Source organism: Momordica charantia (assembly GCF_013281855.1).
Source record: "Momordica charantia cultivar OHB3-1 chromosome 2 unlocalized genomic scaffold, Mcharantia_2.0 BLBB01000002.1, whole genome shotgun sequence".
Classification (NCBI taxonomy): Eukaryota; Viridiplantae; Streptophyta; class Magnoliopsida; order Cucurbitales; family Cucurbitaceae; genus Momordica; species Momordica charantia.
This window is the reverse complement of record NW_028275160.1, coordinates 8689734-8710229: the sequence shown is the minus strand read 5'-3', so window position 1 is coordinate 8710229 and position 20496 is coordinate 8689734. Positions and strand designations below refer to the sequence as shown.

General features: G+C 32.9%; 3 protein-coding genes across 3 annotated transcripts; all 3 read left to right on the top strand.

Moving 5' to 3' along the window:
• The first annotated feature begins 4324 nt into the window (after positions 1 to 4324).
• LOC111017165 (benzyl alcohol O-benzoyltransferase) lies at positions 4325 to 6212 on the top strand. The gene is made up of 2 exons (XM_022292845.2): positions 4325 to 4869; positions 5073 to 6212. Exons 1-2 carry the CDS (start codon positions 4420 to 4422, stop codon positions 6006 to 6008), a joined length of 1386 nt encoding a protein of 461 aa, XP_022148537.1. The 5' UTR covers positions 4325 to 4419; the 3' UTR covers positions 6009 to 6212.
• A 2511-nt stretch (positions 6213 to 8723) lies between these two features.
• LOC111017181 (uncharacterized) lies at positions 8724 to 9425 on the top strand. Its single transcript, XM_022292857.1, has 2 exons — positions 8724 to 9078; positions 9139 to 9425. The coding sequence occupies exons 1-2, from the start codon at positions 8724 to 8726 to the stop codon at positions 9423 to 9425; spliced, it is 642 nt and encodes a 213-aa protein (XP_022148549.1).
• Positions 9426 to 14760: 5335 nt separating this feature from the next.
• LOC111017182 (benzyl alcohol O-benzoyltransferase-like) lies at positions 14761 to 16646 on the top strand. Its single transcript, XM_022292858.2, has 2 exons — positions 14761 to 15359; positions 15560 to 16646. The coding sequence occupies exons 1-2, from the start codon at positions 14910 to 14912 to the stop codon at positions 16496 to 16498; spliced, it is 1389 nt and encodes a 462-aa protein (XP_022148550.1). The 5' UTR covers positions 14761 to 14909; the 3' UTR covers positions 16499 to 16646.
• The last annotated feature ends 3850 nt before the right edge of the window (positions 16647 to 20496 follow it).

The following is a 20496-nucleotide window of genomic DNA, read 5'->3' as shown; positions in this document are numbered from 1 at the left end:
AAAAATAAACTGAAAAAAAATTAAATAAAAAATCCAAATCAAATATAGGATTGAAAAATTAAAAAAATAAAAACATAGAATATGAATAAGTAAAAAAGAAAATCCTGATAATCCTATCTAAGCTTGGAAAATGTTAGTTTTTATTTCTCTTGCTAGTTATAATATTGTTGGGAGGCTAGCTGCTCGATTCGAGCTCCCTTACAAGAAAATAGCGGATACCGAGCACGCAAATTGGGAAAAAAGTCTTGTACTCCTGCTGAAACCTTAAAGCCGAGCTGATATGGGAATTTGACCACAAGTACGGCTTACAGTGAACAACAGATCAACTGCTCGCAGAATAGTAGACGGGTAACTATCTGATCCACCTCTATAAATACACCCTCACCCTACTCAATCAACTATGAAAATCTGTCTCAATCTAATCTGTCCAGTTCGTACCTAAAACTAACTTGAACGTCGAAGTGTTCTAGGTCTTTGGTGTCCAACTCTCTCGACGACAACTCGCTCACTCCTGTTCAGGTAGCTATACAACACTTATTTTGGCTTGCTCACACTTGTTCAAGTCGCTCCACAACACTACAATAAAGAGTATAATTTCTATTTAAAATTTGAAAATTGAAATTTTAAGAAGATAAGTTATGGGATGGTAAAAATTTAAATATAATTTGATGGAATATACCTAAAAATTCGGTTGGGTTCACGTATAGAGATCCATCCAAATTTTGACGTGGGAGATTTAAATAAATCCACCCACCACAATTCTCATTTATGTGGGTGTTGAAGTTGATTTGACGCCTTCAGATGAGTCATGCATGGCCATTAATTCAACGCCACATTTATTGTTGTCGGCAGGCATATGTAAGGCACCAAACATATAAGCTCGATTATGTATCCAGGTTACAGATTTCATGTCCCTTTTTCATATTTATTGTATTAAAAATGATAGCAAAATCGAATCATATTTTTTTTAACATGATTTGTTGAATAGAATTTGACAACACCTTCCACGAGGTAGAAGTTTTTCTTAACGTGAGCATCTCGTAAACCTCGAGTGGTGAGTCACATAATTGTGGAAAATTAAGGGCAGGTGGCAGGTGAAGAAACAAATTTATTTTAAACGGAATAAGTGGCATGTCCTACCCTCGATATTTACAACGATATGATATTTTCCGCTTTGAGCATTATTCTGTTTTTGGTTTCATCCAAAAAATTTGGTACCAATGCATATATTGCATAAATACTCTTCCACTTTGTTTGCCTACCTTGTAACTCCAACAGACATGACCCAATTGAGAATTTTAAATATCATGAGGTCTTGTTACAATGTGTCTAAATTGACAAGAATATGAAACCTACCATGAAGCCTTTTGTTCAAATTAACGGTGATCATCGACCGGTCGATTAAAATCAAGATTGAAAATTTGGAGAGGAGGAAACAAAGGAGGAAAAAAAGAAGGGAGAGAGTTGAAAAAATAGGATATTGAAAAGAGAAAGGAAAAAAAGAGTGGCTAATAGAGAGCCAGCTGAGGGGGGAAGGATAAATTATAGAAAACAGAAAACAAATAAATAAAGAAGAAAGTGGGGTATCTATGAATTCACGTGAAACGCTTTCGTCTTCACTCTCTGTCTATGCATTTTTCATTTTTCTTCCCTTCTATGACCTCTATGATGGGAAATTAATGCGCTCGTGACAGTTTTTCCTTCCACAGATATTCCGATAAACAAATCAATCACACAACATGGCAAGAGATTGAAAAAGTAATAGATAGACATAACAATTGTCAATGGGCTACGTCTAGTCTTCTGATGCGAGTCCTACTACAATCAGAATTGGATACAAGCACTCTCTCAATATCTCAACTAGATATTTATCCTTTATAGGTCTTAATAAAAGCCGCCTAGTGTGTATGTATAGGTACATGAATAAAAGAACTCATAAAGAATCAAGATACAACCACTCCAAACAATGATCTCGATCTACCCTTTTTCTGTGCTGCCAGTACAGCTCCAGCCATTGCCACTAAATTGCCACAAAATCCCTTTGAAAATCGGCTAAACAATAACACTCCAGTACCACTGCAAAAAGCCTAAACCAAAACGATGGTTTTCTAATCAAATGTGTTGCAACATTGAGATGCTATAGCATCTCAACGCTACGAACGCGAACTCAACACGCGAGTGCCCCTCACGACAGTGTTGAGATACTGTCCTCGACGTCTCAACGCTTCAACTTTTGCAGCGTATTCCTCCCTGCTTCAGCGGCATTGAGACGCTCACATCATTGTCAAATTTTTACACCAATGTTAACTAATTCATCCCTTAAATATATCGATCGAGCGATGTCAGTTCGGTCAATTTTAGTTGATCAGGTCGATTTTTTTACTATAGTTGATTATTTCTAGTTCAAACTTTTGAGTGAGCTTAATAAAAAAAAAGCTTATCTCATATATGGCTTGGAATGAGTGCAAGTACCCACTTATCTATACTAAATATAAATAGGACTATGTGGGAGAATCTTTACCCTGCATTTTTGCCCCCCACTTTTTAATATATACCAATCTTACCCTTGAAACTCTTACGAGACACGACGATTCGAAGATGTCTATTGAGATAAATTAATCTAAAAGAGATATGATTATTCGATAAAGTGACGATGCATCCATCCACGTATATGTGTGATTGCAAACCACCTATAAAAGAAAAGAAACCGATGTATTTTTTTATTTTGTCCAAAACTCATGTTCGAGACACTGTAAAACTTAACTGAGAATTGTGTGGCTGGACAAAAATAGGTGGTGCCAAGTGATTGATAATGATAAAAGAAAATGAAAGTACTGAGTTGTGAAAATTGGAGACCTCCATCAACGACAATGAAGACGATGTCATATATCTGTGATTGGAGGTTTATTTTATGGACTTGAGCCTCTAATGTCCTATTTTAAATGGTTAAGGATGCTTCGGTTCAATTTCCTTTGGTTCGCATTGGTCTACAAGATAAGTTTTTTTATTTTCATATTCAAAAGTTATGAAATAAGTTTTTAGATCATATTCCTTCTGAAATATCTTTTCGTTTATTAAAAAGGGCGAATATCACCAAAAACATGGTATCCTATCATCTTCTCGAACGAAAATCAACAAAAATCGAAGATCCAACTAATTTCACGAAGGAGATTCAACAAGGACCTGATCAGATCACATAAAATGTAAGTCCTAAATCATTTGAATACTTTAACTTATTTTCTAAAATTTGTAATGATACAATTTTATGGTATTATTAATTTTTTTTTCAAATTTGTTTAATGTCTTACTTTCCTGGATTGAATATATTATCAATAATATATCGTTAAAACTTTTGAAGTAGTATAGGAAACAATAATAAGAAGCAAATTCATAGAAAATAAAAATAAAAATAATAGACAAATTTTTTTCATAAACTAAAAAATTGACAAAATTTTAAAATTTAGTTTTTAGAATTTATGGAGAGAAAACATTTGCTTCGTGTCATACTTTATTGATATAATATTATAAGTGAAATATCCATTACAATTTTAAAATATAACTTAATATATGTTTTATAAAAATAAGAACAAATTCATAAAAAATAGCATTTTTTTAAACTAAAGATTTTATATAATATCAACATATTTTTGAGTTGTCTATATATGTTTCACTCTTAATTAATTACAAATTTTGACCTGTATATATTTTTGTGTTAGAAAAAAAATCACACCTTTCAATCGTAAAAAAAATCCATAATTATATTAAATAATTACTTAATCTAAAATAACTGTGTTATTTCCTTACTTTTATTTGTTTACTATGTAATAAAAGTCTAATTATTATGTAATCATTTTTATCACTTTTTTTTATGAATTCTTAGTTTTTATATATATACACATTCGAAAGGTAAAGTTTCACCACAAAAATATTATGTCTCAAAAATTCAAAACCACGTGTATTGCACGTGAATCTAACTAGTAGGAGTAAAAGATTAAAGAAGTATCAATTTTGAGTTATAAAGAAAAAATAAAAAAGAAAAAAAATTTAATACATTGAGGATTTGAAAATATTAATTAAAGACGAGAAACAATGTTCATGTGTTTCCATATTTAATTAGTCTATTTAATATGACATGGTTAAGTAGAAAATTTTGTTTTCATAAAAATATTTTTGAGATAAGATTTTTCAATGTTTTGAGAACAACTTACAGCCTCAAGTTCAGAAGAAATGGATAGCTTTCATTTAATTTAATTTAATTATTTTTTTTTTTAAAAGATGAATAGCTTTTCCCATCTCTCTCTATAAATACCACCCCTTCCCTCCCCCACAATCACTCACAAATCTCAACATCTCTCTCAATTCTCCTTCACTCAATCGTTTATTTCTCTCGATTCTCATTCACTCACTCATTTCTTTCCAATGGCAATATCATCCATCAATAATTTCATCTTTGAAGTAAGAAGATGCCAACCAGAATTAGTTGGTCCACGAAAAGCTACACCCCATGAGTTTAAGCAACTTTCTGATATCGATGATCAAGAAAGTTTTAGATTTCATGTTCCAATAGTACACTTTTATAAACACAATCCAAACATGGAGGGGAAAGACCCAGCGAAGGTGATAAAGAAGACACTTGCCGAGACGTTGGTGTTTTACTATCCTTTGGCAGGTAGGTTGAGGGAAGGACCTGGGAGGAAGTTGTTTGTTGAATGTACTGGCGAAGGTGTCTTGTTTATTGAAGCCGATGCAGACGTGACTTTGGAGGAGTTCGGTGATGCTCTTCAATCTCAATATACATATTTGGATGATATTTTGTACAACGTTCCAAACTCTGATGGGATTGTTAATTGTCCCTTGTTGCTAATTCAGGTAGAGTAGATTCATTTATTTTATACTTTGCTTTCTATTACTATATTTGAAAAAATTAAATAGGAGATTTTATAATTGTAATTTAACTCTACATATGGCTGCAATATTGTGTTTGTAGGTTTTTTTTTTGTTGATTAGTTTTGATAACGTATTCGGTTAACTACAAAGTACCATCAATTTGAATATTTTTATTGACCATGTAGGTAACACGATTAAAATGCGGTGGTTTCATCTTTGCTCTTCGTATAAATCATACAATGACGGATGCTTTTGGTCTTCTTTCATTCATGACGGCCATGGCCGAAATAGCTCAGGGAGCCTCTACTCCATCTGTTTTACCAGTTTGGCAAAGGGCTCTTTTAAACGCACGGGATCCTCCTAGAGTCACTTGCATCCACCGTGAATACGACCAACTTCCCAACACCGAAAACATCATTCCCCTTAGTGAAATGGCTCATCGCTCCGTCTTCTTCGACCAAACTGAAATCTCTGCCCTTCGCAAAACCTTACCTGCCCACCTTCACCATTGTTCCTCCTTTGATCTCATCACAGCATGCTTATGGCGCACCCGTACCATAGCGCTTCAGCCCCACCCAGATGACGAAATGCGCTTACTTTGCATTGTAAATTTACGCTCCAAGTCCAACTATTTACCATCGGGATATTACGGTAACGCATTTGCTTTCCCTGCCGCAGTTACCACCGCAGGAAAGCTTAGCCAGAATCCCCTAGGTTATGCTGTAGAACTGATTAGGAAGGCTAAGGCCGAAATGTCAGAGGAGTACATTAAGTCAGTGGCAGATCTTATGGTGATCGAAAGACGACCTAATTTAACAGCGGTGAGGTCGTACGCCGTGTCGGATGTGACGAGAGCTGGGTTTGATGAGGTGGACTTTGGATGGGGAAAAGCCATCTTTGCAGGACCTGCAGTGGGAGGGGTCGCAACAGTCCCTGGTTTGACAAGCTTTTATGTGCCTTTCACCAACAGAAAAGGAGAAAAGGGGACTGTGGTACCTTTCTGCTTGCCTGCTCCAGCCATGGACAGATTTGTGGTACAACTTGATGCCTTGTTCAAGTCACAACCACTGGTCGAAGTTCAAAATTACCATAAGCCACCCTTCATTCCATCTACTCTATAATGGGAAAACTTGTGGGAAACTAAAAGAAACCTACCTGAAAATTTTGGTAGCAGATAAGAAAATAATATTGTGATATGTTTTGTAGTTTAAGTTGTGATCTAATATTTACGTTGTGTGTTAATAAAATTAGTATAGGATTTACATTTACCTAAATATGTGGTTTATGTTCTGTATTGAATGAGATGGTTAATAAGTTCTCATCTATTTAACTTTGTTATCCTAATTTGAACACCGAATAAAAACTAAAAAAATTGAAAGAAAAAAAGGTAAACAAACGCATGTTTTTCTCCCTATCTAAGCTTTCTAAAAGGATTATCTTAGGGATGTATAAACCACGACCCAACCTAAAACTTAAATTGATTAGTTGGATAAATTTAATTTATATATATAATATTTCATTTGATTTTGCAAAGATATGTCCAATTACGGAGATATTGGGTATCTATAGCCATAGTAATATTTACATATTGATTGGATGAATGCAATAATTATAAATATCACGTTTCTTTCAATCACACAATTTAAGACCGAGGATTGAATTATGGACTAGTATAAATAGATATTTGCCAAATCGAACCTAGTTTAGCAGTAATTGACATATATCTCCAACCAAGATGTTGTGAGTTCGATCATCTGTACTAAAAAAGTATAAATAGATGCCTTATTCTCGGATATATAGATGGGGAGTAAACACCTATTTACAGTACGTATTCTTATTTTTACTTGCTCTTTTTTGTTTTTTAAAAAATAATTTACTTACTTTCTCTGCCTCTCACATGTCATGGTACTATACCATTTAATTTCTTCCATGTTCTAATAATTAATTTAGTGCTACATGTTTGACTTGACCAAACATATATTTAAGAAGAGATGTCCTTTTTCTTTCAAAAAAATAAGAAAGAAAAATGAAAAAGAGAGAAAAAAGAGTCTTTTGGTACCATGCTTTTGATTTACTTCATCTTCTCAACTCAACTTCCATGTATTTCTCTTATTTGTTTGGATTTTTACATAAATGCCATTTTAGAGGTTTGGTCTTCATAAAAACAACATTTTAAAAAGCATGCATGCTGACAGTCTCATGTTTTTTGTGTGTGCCAAATCAATACCTCTTTTGCCAAGATTACATCTAGTAGGAATAAAATTGTGAATCATGCGCCAAAATAAAATGTTTGATTTTGCTTGGAAGAGATAGATTCATATTCATGAACAGTTTATATCTACTCTTTACGCTATATTTGCCCTTTTCGTCGCAGTGTCAAAGCCATGAATCCAACCTATTCGAAGGACTTATACGAATCTTATAATTCGCTTCCCCGTGTTTCGGACATATCAAAGTTATTTAAGACTCGTTTGGTAACGTTCATATTTTTTGTTTCTGTTTCTTCATTTTTTAATAAAGAAAAATGAATTACAATATGCATATCCATGGATTAAGTACGATGAAACAAACTTTTTTTGTTTTTTTAATGTTTTGGAACAAGAAAGAAGAAACTTGTTTTGGTTCTTTCCAAAATTTCTATATAATTGTTTTAGAATGTCACAGAAAGGGAGAAACAAAAAACATAATTACTTGCAAAATACATAGATTTCTCAAGAAAAATGAAGAAAGAAACGATAACATTACCGAACGAACGCTTACCTTTACTAGATCCCACTCCCTAATACTCTAATGAATAGATCAATCAGTCCTTGAACACATTAATTGTGCTGCCATCTCCAGCCCTTTTCCTCGGATGTTTATTGAGCAACTCACGCCCCCACAAAAGACTTTTCCACAAATATGAGGTTTCTTATTCAAATCCACACTCAAGATATCAGAATTAATTAAGAAAGTATGGTCCCTTCGGAACCTTTGAAACAAGAAGATTAGGAGAACATAAAAATATCCATACTTGCTTGGCTAAAAGGATTTGGTTGAATCCTTCCAAATCCCGAAAATTTAAACCACCTATCTTCTTAGGACGACACATCTCGTCCCAACTCACCAAGAACCAAACTTAAAATTTGAGCAAGAAATCATATATATATGACTAAATTACCTCAGTAACCCATAATTTTTTTGAAAAATAGTCCACTGAGGAAGATTCACAAAAGAAATTTTGAAGCTTTCCAATAATATGTTTTGGAAGAAGGGAAAAACTTGCCAAAAAAACTAAGGAAATAAATATATTAATTCAATTGGTTTAGATTATATAAAAGTTATTCTATCCTAAAAAGTAGTTCAGCGGTAATTAACATATATCTCCAATGGTTGAGAGTTCGATCCCCACCTCACCTGTTGTACTAAAAAAAAGACTACACGATTAGTAAAAACAAATTTAATTGGGAGTAAAATGGAGTGAATTTGAAATAAAATTTTTAAAATATGATTTTTTTTAAACGAAACTCTAAATTGGGGATCAACGCTTATGAATTTGATTCAGCTTCCTCATCACATACCGACTTGATAAGTATGTGGTGGAAGAGGTTCTGGAAAGTTCAAGTCCCCCCAAGATTTTGCTTTGCTGCTGGAAGATTATACAAGATATTATCCCAACCTTTGCTAATCTTAGCTCTAAAGGAGTCTCAACAAAAAAAGGGTGTCCTCTTTGTCGTAAGAAAGAAGAGACAACTATCCATCTATTTTGGAAGTGCAGGTTTGTTCGGAATCTTTGGGTTATTTTTCTAAATTTTAATGTTGGCTCGTTTAATGTTGACAGGTCAGAATGGACGGCAATGGACTACTTCGACTGGATTTGGCGAGACTCGGACCAGTACAAAAGACAATCAGGGCTAGTTCTTCTATGGAGTATTTGGACATACAGAAACCAAATTGTTCACAGTACAATTGAGCAACCTTGCTCTCAGAAGATTAGGGCTTTTACCGAAAGTAAAATTTATGAGTTCACCACAAATCTTGGAGGGAACCTGAACATGGAGGATAAAAATCTCCCTAGGACCGTCGGCTGGACCCCCCCGGCGCAGCACCTGTGGAAACTAAATGTTGATGCTACTTGGATGGATTCGTTGCATGCCGGCGGTCTCGGGTGGATTGTTCGTGACTCCGAAGGGCGCTTCATCATGGCAGAGTGTTTCCACCTACAAAGGAAATGACCCATTAAAGCTTTGGAAGCCCTAGCAATCTTGGAAGGTCTCAAAGCATTGAGTCAATCCCTTACCCTAGAAGCTGGAATCAAAATTGAGATGGAATCAGATTGTCTGGAAGTAGTGAACATCATCAATAAATCGTCCATGGTGCTCACCGAAGTTTCTCTAATTGTTGAAGACATATGGAAAGAGATGGAATCCTTGCCAATTGAAGGATTCAAGCATCTGCCGATGAAGGCTAATGGAGTCGCTCATGGGATAGCAAGGAGAGCGTGCGTCTTCGTGGAACATGTTTTGCCCTACGTGGCTGTCTGCTTTGTTGGCTGTTGATTGTGTTTAATTTGTTTTGTTGTTCTGTTAAAAAAAAAAAAAAGTCCTGCATGTAAGTTTCTATAACGATGGTGTTTTTCTAAAATCAAAATTTGTTGTTCAGCATCTTGAACTAACCGATGTTAAAAGATCATTAATTCCTAATGAAATGGATGTAGCAGTGACCTGCTGAAACCAGAGTCTTTATTTGATTCGAGATGTGGTCCACATCTTATCACTTTCCACTCTCTTTCTTTCAGAAAATTTATGGTGAATTTTACATAAAGGTTTTTTCCACAATACTAACAAACAATAATAGTAATTTGCAAACAAATCACTCAAATTGATATAGAAAGAAGGTTTTTGTATGCCAGCTCTACAGAGGGGTTTGGTAGACATTTTTTATAACTAAGAAAAACAGAATTTCAATACGTGAAAGTGGGGATTTAAATCTCAGATCTTTAGGTTATTCAAGATATATGCATTAATTAGTTGAATGTAATAAGTTCATGAGAAGATTTTTTTAGAGAGCAAATAGTTTTTTTTTTTTTTTACCAAAAGCATTTTTTGGGGAATTTTTTTAATGGGAGGTTAATCAAAGTTCTCAAATATTTTCACTTATATATACTAGTCTATTGTACATTGCACGTAATATTTTTTATTTCATAGTTTATTTACATCAATAAAAGATTTCTATGTCCTAAATATTAAAAAAGAAGAAGATATATATATATATATATATATATATTTTACAATAGTAGAAGAAAATTAAGTGTCTATAAATTGATTGAAATGAATATAACAACTTTTGAAATTTAACTAAATTAAAGTTCTATGAGTAATTATAATTAAACTTTAAAAATGAAAAAAAAAATTCCTATTCAACTTTTTAAATTCCGTATATTTATCACCTAATACGATTCCAAATAGAAAAACTTCAATCATCTCAATTTAGTTGAACGAGGAAAATGAATGGAACTTAAATAGCATGTTTAAATTTTTATTTATTTAAAGTTAAATTTTCAACCATTTATTTTACTTAATAAAAATTTTATTCAATTTTTGGTCTAAGTTTTAGCTTATAAACTTATTAATCTTACTTATTTCATCCATATTTATTTATTTGTGTATTTAACTCATTATAAATATAATGCAATATTATTATTATTATTATAAAAAAATAAATAATATTATATTAGGGCTTCTTTTTATAATATTTACTTTTAGTCTATTTTTAAGTTATTATATAAGTTTGAATGAGTTATAATAAATTTATAACTCGAAAGAAATATACTTTACAAATTAAATTAAATATATTATTAATTAGTTGTTGATAATATTTTAAATTAGTGTTAAATTATTTTTGTCTATTTTAAATAAAATATATTTTTATACTGATTAAAGATTTTTTTTTGTTAATTTTTAATAAAATATATCTTTTTTTAGTACAACACATGGATTGGAGGTTTGAATTTACAACCTGTTGGTTAGAGAATATGTGTCGTCAATTACCTCTAAGCTAAATATGTCATTTTAATAAAAATAAAAACTCAGAAGTAGATATATGATTGTCTCGTAATGGTAGGTGGAGATAAAATTAATGAATAATTGTATTAAATTGATAAATTAAAAAATCCGTAATAATTTAATTTCAAAATGCATAAATTTTTAGAATAAAAATAATAACAATTAAATTGTAAAATAATTGATAAACATTTATAGGTGGGATTGATATCTATATTTTGAAAGAATTTCTCAAAGGATTGTTCACCTTTTATTGATATTTGAGATCAACCCAATGGTGCCATATGATCTATTAAAGACATGTTTGAGAGTGATCGGGAAATAAATCATTTAAAAAAAAATAATTACAGTTGATTTTGTAAAATTAATTTTTAGATAATCATTTTAATGTGTGCTTTTACCCTTTAAAATTGGTTTTCATGTGTAAAAGTAATTTTGCATTATTAATGTGTCGTTTTCAAAGTGATTTTAAAACTATCAAATTACTTAAAAAAGACGTTATATTTAATAATAAATTCAAATAAGTACATTTTCCTTTATAAATTACAAATAATTTATTAATTATAAATATCTATTCTTCATTAATTTTTTCAGTTGTTTTGTCTCTTTCTTCACTCTCCAATCTCCACCATCATACCTTATTCCTTTGCAATTTTCATAAAAGTGACTAGTGGCAAAGAAATTGGACCGACTCGAAAAATTGATCCGACCCTAGTCGATCTGGATTGAATTAGTTTAATAAAAAATATGAACCAAACCAAACTCAAACCGAACCGAAAGTTTTCAATTCGGTTCGGTTTTAACCGATTAGGGTTTCACTTTCCTCTTCTTATCCTAATTAAGCGCCGCTTGTTACCCTGTTTATGATTCAAAGAGACCCCCTCCCCCCCTCTCTCTCTATTCACGACTCAACTTAGACGACTCTCCTCCCCCTCTCTCTTTTCATGGTCGGCCAGCAACGACTACCCACGAGCTTGGACGATCGGCAGCCAAGGGGCAACAACGGAAATCATGGACCCAATTATTTTTTCTCACAGTACGACATTTTAACAAAGAGAGAGAAAGCTGGAGCAGGCGGCCAGGTTGGTTGGTTGGGCCCAAGATGGTTGGCTTCAGGTGGTTGAGTATGGCTTATTGATTGAGGCTGGTTGACCTAGGCTTTTAGGCCCTAGGGTGGTCGAGTTGGGGTGTTAGCTTGGGCCTTCGAGCAAGAAATGTTTGTCTTGGGGTGGTCAGGTTTGGGGTGTGGTCGACCATGCTTAGTTGGCCTAAGGTGCTCGTTTCGAGTTGTTGGCTTGTATTGGTCCGCATGAGGTGGTTGACTCGGGTGGTCAGCTCAATGGTCATCCTTGGGTGGTCAAGGTGGTCGGCTCGTGCTGGTCATCGTGGGGGGTCCGATCAGCATGGTTTAGGTTTGGTTGGATAGGCCTAGACTAGTCGAGCTCGAGTTGGTCGGCTCAGGTTGGTTAGCCTAGGGTGGTCGACTAGTTGGTTGACTTAGGTTAGTGTAGGTTGGTTGACCTGTTCTATTTGGCTTAAGGTGGTTAAGTTTGAGTCTGTTGATTCGGGTTGACCTTGAGTGGTCAATTTTAGACTGATCATATGGAGCTAGTTGACTTAGAGTGGTTGAGCTTACGATGGTCCAACTTGAGACGATTGTCTCGGGGTGGTCAAGTCGTGCTAGTCAACTCACATTTGTCATTTTAGGTTGTTGGACTTGGAATAATCGGGTTCGAGAAAAAGTATTCTATTAGCCTCTTCGTAAAAATAGAAAATTTGATTACCAAAAACTTGACATATCGTTAAATTGTTACTTTATTAATATATTATGTGAAGGGATGTGAATCCCGGAGCGGAAACGGATTTTCATTGCTGATTTTCGGGATACAAAATCGAATTTTAAAGAAGAAAAATACAGGGGAAAAACAAACCTTTGAAGAACGTTTCTTCAGTGAATTCCCCTCGAACACCACCACCGGATCTTCCTCGCTATCCTCTTAGGTCTCGGGATCGTGCTTGTGGTAGCACCTTGATCGAAGAGAGGGAGAGATTGAGAGAATTTGAGAGAAATCCTGGGAGTTTTTTTGCTTCTATTATGTAAAACCTGTTCTTCTCCTTCTCCAACACTTGGAGAAGAAGAAGGGTGACGTGGGATAACTCCCCACGTCACAACACCTCCCACTCTCCAACAATTTTACAGGGGAGTTAATATTAATATATATATATATAATATATATATATAATAATAACTAAAAAATATATATATATAATTAATTAATCAAATTAATTAATATAATTAATTATTAATCCAATTAATAATTAATAAATATATATAAACATAAATAATTAACACTTAATTATTTATTATAAAATTAGAATCATATTCTAAAACATTTCTCTCGTATAACCTATAGTTTTAATATACATCTTATGCACATTATTTTTAACCTATAGTTTTAATATGAATCTCATTCATATTAATTTTATTTGAATCTCATTCAAATAATATCTCTCATAATATATAGTTTTAATTTACAATTAACTATATATATTATAATGTATCAATATACATATAATCTCTTAAGTAATTTGAACCATTCAAATTCTTCCAAAAATTTGATCCTCGTTTTACCCGTTATGAGCTAGCAAGGGGACCTAATGGACCTACAGATCCGAAGCTCCAACGATGCAAGATTAAACAGTCAAACTCATTGACCGAGTTAATCTAGATTCGTTAACTACGGGTCATTCCACTAAAGACCCGCAGTTGCACTCTTCTCACTACAGAATGTTTTCGTATCCATGGATATGCGACCATTAATGATGAGTCAATCCTTCACGAGTGTTCATAACTCAAGTTGGGTCAAATTACCACTTTACCCCTGAGTTACATCTTACTCCTTAAACATCACTGCTCCTCTAATGAACAACCTGGTTATGGTCCAACCAATAACCGGAAGTCCCTCTCGGCCAATGAGAGGGTGGGACCCCTTGTTCAAGTCCCGGAGTCAGCATTTAAGGAACACTCACCTACTTCCCTAAAGTCGGGGAGGAGTGAATTCCATCTTGTGAAGTTATGTTCCCAGCTCCCCACTCGATCTCGTCCCCAAAATGGTAGGAATGTTGAGTCGGCGACTCGGGCCACTCTCACCCATACAGATCAAAGAACGAGCCCTCACGGGCAGGAGTCCATAACTCACTCAGGATTGAGAATGAGTTGTCTGGTCATCCTAAGAAATGGCAATCTATTAGTTAACGGTGTTACATCTAAAGATTGCCTATTTCGCGGTCCGGTCTTATACAAACTCATTGTATAGGATACCCCCACTCGCATGTCTCCACACGAACGACCTGGATCGAGTCGTCTATAACCTTTACAGAGCGGGCCGTATCCATAGTGTTGCCAGGATAAGGTACCCAGCCTTATCCATATACTATAGACTCTTTGGGTTATTCACGGGACATTATCCATTAATATATCAGGGGTATATCAAATATATATCCCGTATATCAACTATATACCCAGTATATATACTGTCCCGATTACATCATAAATAACCTTGGATGTTTAGTTTATTGGATTTTGGACAATGCAAAGCTATGATTTAACAACAAATTTATTGAATAAAACTTTATTAAATAGACATTTATTTTTACAAAATACAAACTACGAGTTTAGGACAACACACCCAACATTATGAACACGTGCACATGCCATAGACTTAGAACACCTTTTTTCATAAAAATATGTTTGAGATAAACTTTCAATATATATTTTGAAAACAAGTTACCAAACCCACAAATTCAAAAGGAGGGATAGCTTTAATTTGTATTATTATCTTCTCGTTTGAAAATTTGAACTTTTAGTGTTCTCCCATCTTTCTCTACAAATACCACCCCCTTCCCTCCCCACACACACTTACAAATCTCAACATCCCTCCCTCAGTTCTGATATATCCTTCACTAATTCATTTCTTTATAATGGCAATATCATCCATCAATAATTTTGTCTTTCAAGTAAGAAGATGTCAACCAGAATTGGTTGCTCCATCCAAACCTACGCCCCACGAGTTTAAGCAACTTTCTGATGTCGATGACCAAGAAGGTTTTAGGTTTCAAGTTCCATTGATATACTTTTATCGGCACAATCCAAACATGGAGGGGAAAGACCCAGTGAAGGTGATAAAGAAGGCACTTGCCGAGACGTTGGTGTTTTACTATCCTTTTGCAGGCAAGTTGAGGGAAGGACCTGGGAGGAAGTTGTTCGTTGAATGTACAGGCGAAGGTGTCTTATTTATTGAAGCTGATGCAGACGTGACTTTACAGGAGTTTGGTGATGCTCTTCAACCCCCATTTACATGTTTGGATGATGTTCTGTACAATGTTCCAAATTCTGATGAGATCGTTAATTGTCCGTTGTTGTTAATTCAAGTATACTAGATTCATTTATTTTATACTTTTCTTTCATTGTTATTACTAACAAAAATTATAGAGGAGATTTTTTTAAATTGTAATTTAATTCTACACCTGCTTGGAAATACTGAGTTGTCATAACTTCTTCGTTTTGAAATGTATTAGGTTAACCTGAAACTACCATCAATTTGATTCTTTTGATTGCGTATGATGTGTAGGTAACACGACTGAAGTGCGGTAGTTTCATCTTTGCTCTTCGTCTAAATCATACAATGACGGATGCATTTGGTTTTCTATCATTCATGACCGCCTTGGCCGAAATTGCTCAAGGAGCCTCTACTCCATCTATTTTTCCAGTATGGCAAAGAGCCCTTTTAAATGCACGAGATCCTCCTAGAGTCACTTGCATCCATCGTGAATACGACCAGCTTCCATACTCAGAAAACACCATTATTCCCCTTAGCGAGATGACTCATCGCTCTATCTTCTTTGGCCCAACTGAAATCTCTACCCTTCGCAAAATCTTACCTGCCCACCTTTGCCATTGCTCCACTTTTGATCTCATCACCGCATGCCTATGGCGTACCCGTACCATAGCGCTTCAAGCCAACCCAGATGACGAAATGCGTTTACTCTGCATCGTGAATTTACGCTCCAAGATCATCAACTTACCATCAGGATATTATGGCAATGCAATTGTTTTCCCTACCGCAATCGCCACCGCAGATAAGCTTAGCCAGAATCCCCTAGGTTATGCCGTAGAATTGATTAAGAAGGCTAAAGCCGAAGTATCAGAGGAGTATATCAAGTCTGTGGCAGATCTCATGGTGATCAAAGGACGACCTAATATAACTGCGGTGAGGTCGTACGCCGTGTCGGATGTGAGGAGAGCCGGGTTTGATGAGGTGGACTTGGGATGGGGAAAGGCCATCTATGCAGGGCCTGCAAAGGGAGGGGTTGCAACAGTCCCTGGTCTAACAAGCTTTTATGTGCCTTTTAACAACAGAAAAGGGGAAGAGGGAACTGTGGTGCCCTTCTGCTTGCCTGCTCCAGCCATGGACAGATTTGTTGCAGAACTTGATGCCTTGTTCACTACACAACCACTAGTTGAAGTTGCGAATTACCATAACCCATCCTTCATTCCATCTACCTTATAATGGGAAAACTTGTGGGAAACTAAAACAAACATCAAAATTTAGTAGTAGATGAGCAAATATGTGATGTTTTGATTTCTTTTTTAAGTTTAAGTTGTAATCTAATATTTGCATTGTGTGCTAATAAAATTAGTATAGCATTTTGCTAAAATATGTGTTTTAGTGTTTTAAATTTGGTTAAAAAAAGTTTCAATTTCATCTTTAATCTTTTTACTTTTTTTTTTTTTTAATTTAGGCTCTCACTATTTCCAATGTTTAAACGAGTTGACCATAAATTTAGATGATATAGTGAATTGACCGATGTTTAGAGGAGAAAAAAATGTCATCAAGATGAGCTCAAATTTTCTTTGAAATTAGAAAGAGGAATTAAAAACTTCTCCTCTCAAATACCTTTTTCATCTTCTAAATTTTCATTAATTTATGAAGTATTATGCTATGTAAATTTATCATCAGCTAATTTTATTATTTACCAATCCGCTTAAATAAATTAAAAAAGTTAAGACATAAATGGCTAAATTTTATTGACATTTTTTATCCACTAATTTTCTGCTCTCCCTTTAGGCACTTTCTTTTAATGGTTGTTTTTCTATACCACATGCACTTTATCTCACTTTTATCCATTTCAAACAGTGACGTCGGAGTCTCAATTTTATGAAAATATCCATAGAAATATGGACAAAATGTCGATGTTAATGAATATTTCTTTAAAAATTAGAGAATTTAAAAAAACATAAAAGAATATTTAAATTAAAAAGTTAATATTTTTCTATTTCTAAATAAGTTAAAAATGATTAATTTTAATATTAGGCATATATTAGTGTCATTTTATTGATATTTTTCGTATTTTGTGAATTTTTTTTTCTACTATAATGAAAATGTTGATTTACCTTTCTTGTCGATGTCGAACCTATATATAGATACATTGACACGTCAATAGAAATGTCGATGTGTTAATGGATATTTAATATCATGCTTAAACACATTATCTCTCTTTTTTTTTTTCAATTGTTTTTTAGTATTTTTTCAACCCTACTAACAATACTTCTTTTTAAAAGTAAGATTAATTTCAACTAATCGCTATAAACACAATATAATTTCCACTTGGCTATTCCATTAAATCTTCCTTCCATGTTGTAATAATTAAAATAGCAGCACATGCCTGATTTGACCAAACATATAGACTTGAGAAGAGATGTGTCCTTTTTCTTAAAAATGAAAAAAAGTTGCAATTTAGTCCAATTCTTTTCATTTACGTCATCTTCTTAACTTCCATGTATTTCTCATAATTTCTTTGGATTTTTACATAAATACCCATTTTAGAGGTCTAGATTTCATAAAAACCAACATTTAAAAATTATTTCGAATTGACAAAATTCCAAAAACAATTTCTGGTTGTAAGCCTAAAGCGGCATGCAAGCAAACTGTGCACGCTAAGAGAAAAGGAGAATGAAACTTAAAATTTGAGCAAGAAACCAAATATATTGACTAGATTACCTCATAAACTCCTATGTAATTTTTTGAAAAATGTTCCATTGAGGGAGAAAAGACCACGAAGGATAGCAATGGGATTTAATTTTGGAGCTTTTCTAAAATATATGTTTTGGAAGAATGGAAAGATTTTGCAGGAAGGACGAAAAACTTGCCAAAAAATTAAGGAAATAAATATATTAATTAATTCAATTGGTTAGGTTTAGAATATATAAAAGTGAGTTTTTCAATTACAAAAAGGTAAAATCAAACTAATGTTATCTATTACCAAATCTGTAATTTTTAACCTAAAATAAAAAAGACATATATGACTATAAATTTAGGAGTAAAATCGGGTAAATTTGAAATAAAACTTTTAAAATCTGATATCTTTTGAAAACGAAAACTCAAAATTGGTTGTGGAGCATTAACTTCTCTTATTTGTTCATGTCATTAATTATTATTCAAGTGGTCCACATCTTCCCACTTTCCAATCTCTTTCTTGAGAAAATTTGTGGTGAATTTTACATAAGAATTTTTCCACAATGCTAACAAACAACGACAGCGGTTTGTTTCGTGTGGAAATCCAAATTTTTTACTGGCAGGACATTTGGTTGTTTTGCGTGAATGTAGGATACCGAACATTTTAATATGCCTGGATATCTTTAAGATGTCCATACATTTTTGATACTTTGAAGCAAAATTTTAATATTTTGAACCAATTATATTATTAATAATATTTATTATCATAAATATATATAGTTAAAGTAATATTTTTTTCCGACCAAAATAGACCCGTGATAATTTTCCTCTTGATAAAATGTAATGGGATGATAAGATAAATAAATTTCACCCAAATTAACACCAATTATATAATTGTCTTTCTGGAAAAATATTGAAATGGAAAATGAAATTTATATTAAATTAATATCTATAAAAAATAAAATATTAAATTAATAAAAATAAGTTTATTATATTAAACGGATGTATAAATTATATGAGTATTTGTAAGGGCATTTTTGAAACATTGTACAAATTTAACACGTTTCTAAAAATAAATTATGCAAAAACTATCCAAATATTCATGGATATTCTTATAAATTTTACTACAAAATAAATATATGAAGATGTTAGACATCTAAAATTCCAAGCATTTGAAATTTTAGGTATTTGTGAGTGTCAAACATCTACAATCTCGAAAAAAAATCTGCCCCAATAGTAATTTGCAAACAATTTGATATAGAAGGGAAGTTTTTCCATGCAAGTTTTGTCGAGGGGTGTGCTAGATATTTTTTCTCGGAAAAAAAATAGTTTTTTCCTTTTATTTTTTTTAGTAGAGATTTAAATTTTCGACTTTTAGTTGAAGATATATACTCTAATTAGTTGAACGGAATAAGTTCGAGAGAGATGATTTTTTAAGAGAGAAAATAGTTTTTCAAAGCATCTCTAAAACATAATAGTTACAATATTGGTAAGAATGATTTTCACTCATTCTCATTTAATTTCTCGTTATTTCATATATATTCGTTTCAAATATGGGTAAGAATTATTTTCCCTTGTTTTCGCTTTATTATTTATTTTTTGGCAAACCATCCTTGAAATATTAATAGTTGTTACAATTATAGTATTGAACGTTTAACTACAAAATTTAAACTCCAACTTTATCTAATGGTAAAAAATGGCCCATTTTATATAAATCATTACTTAAAAGAGAATCAATAGGATTTATCTTCCATTAATTACTTTTAATTGCATGCTCTCCATCAATGGCTGACTATTAAAACAAGAAAAAACTTGTTCAAAAAAAGTGAAGATGGGTATTGAACTTCAAACATCTAGGAAATATATACATGTCTAAACCGTTGAGATAAGTTCATATTAGCATTAACAAATTCGATATTAATGACAATAAATGAACAATTAATGGATGTAAAATCGCAAATTAAAGATGAACCAAAAGAATCGAATATGCCATTATTATTTGATGACTATTTTTGCTTGTTTTTTTTTATTTACCTATTTTATCTTTAAACGGTTAAAAATTTCTACTAGAATATAAAATTGAAATTTTAGAGATTTAATAGATAGTTTCTTTTTTAAGTTTAGAGACATATCAAATATGACGCTGAAAATGTAGAGACTTTCTATTAAATATTTTTCAAGTTAAAGGATTTATTACACGACTTTTTAAGTTTATAGATCAAATTTATAAGGTAACATTTTCTTTTATTACTATGTTGAAGAATTGAATTTACTTTTCCCTCCAACTTAAAAAATTTTGATTTAAGCATAACTCAACTGGTTAAAACAAATACTTATCTCTAATCAAAAGATCATGAATTCGAATCTTCATCTCTGTTTATTGTGTACTAAAAAAAGAAGAAAAAACTTTGCACGGTTGATTGAAACTTCCTCTTTGGGAAGACATTGTGTATTATAAAACTCATATTTTGTACTACATATTAAACTTTTAGGACAAGTTATATCTGTCACCTTTTTCTTTCCTTTTTTTTGGTAGAACAGGTAAACGTGGG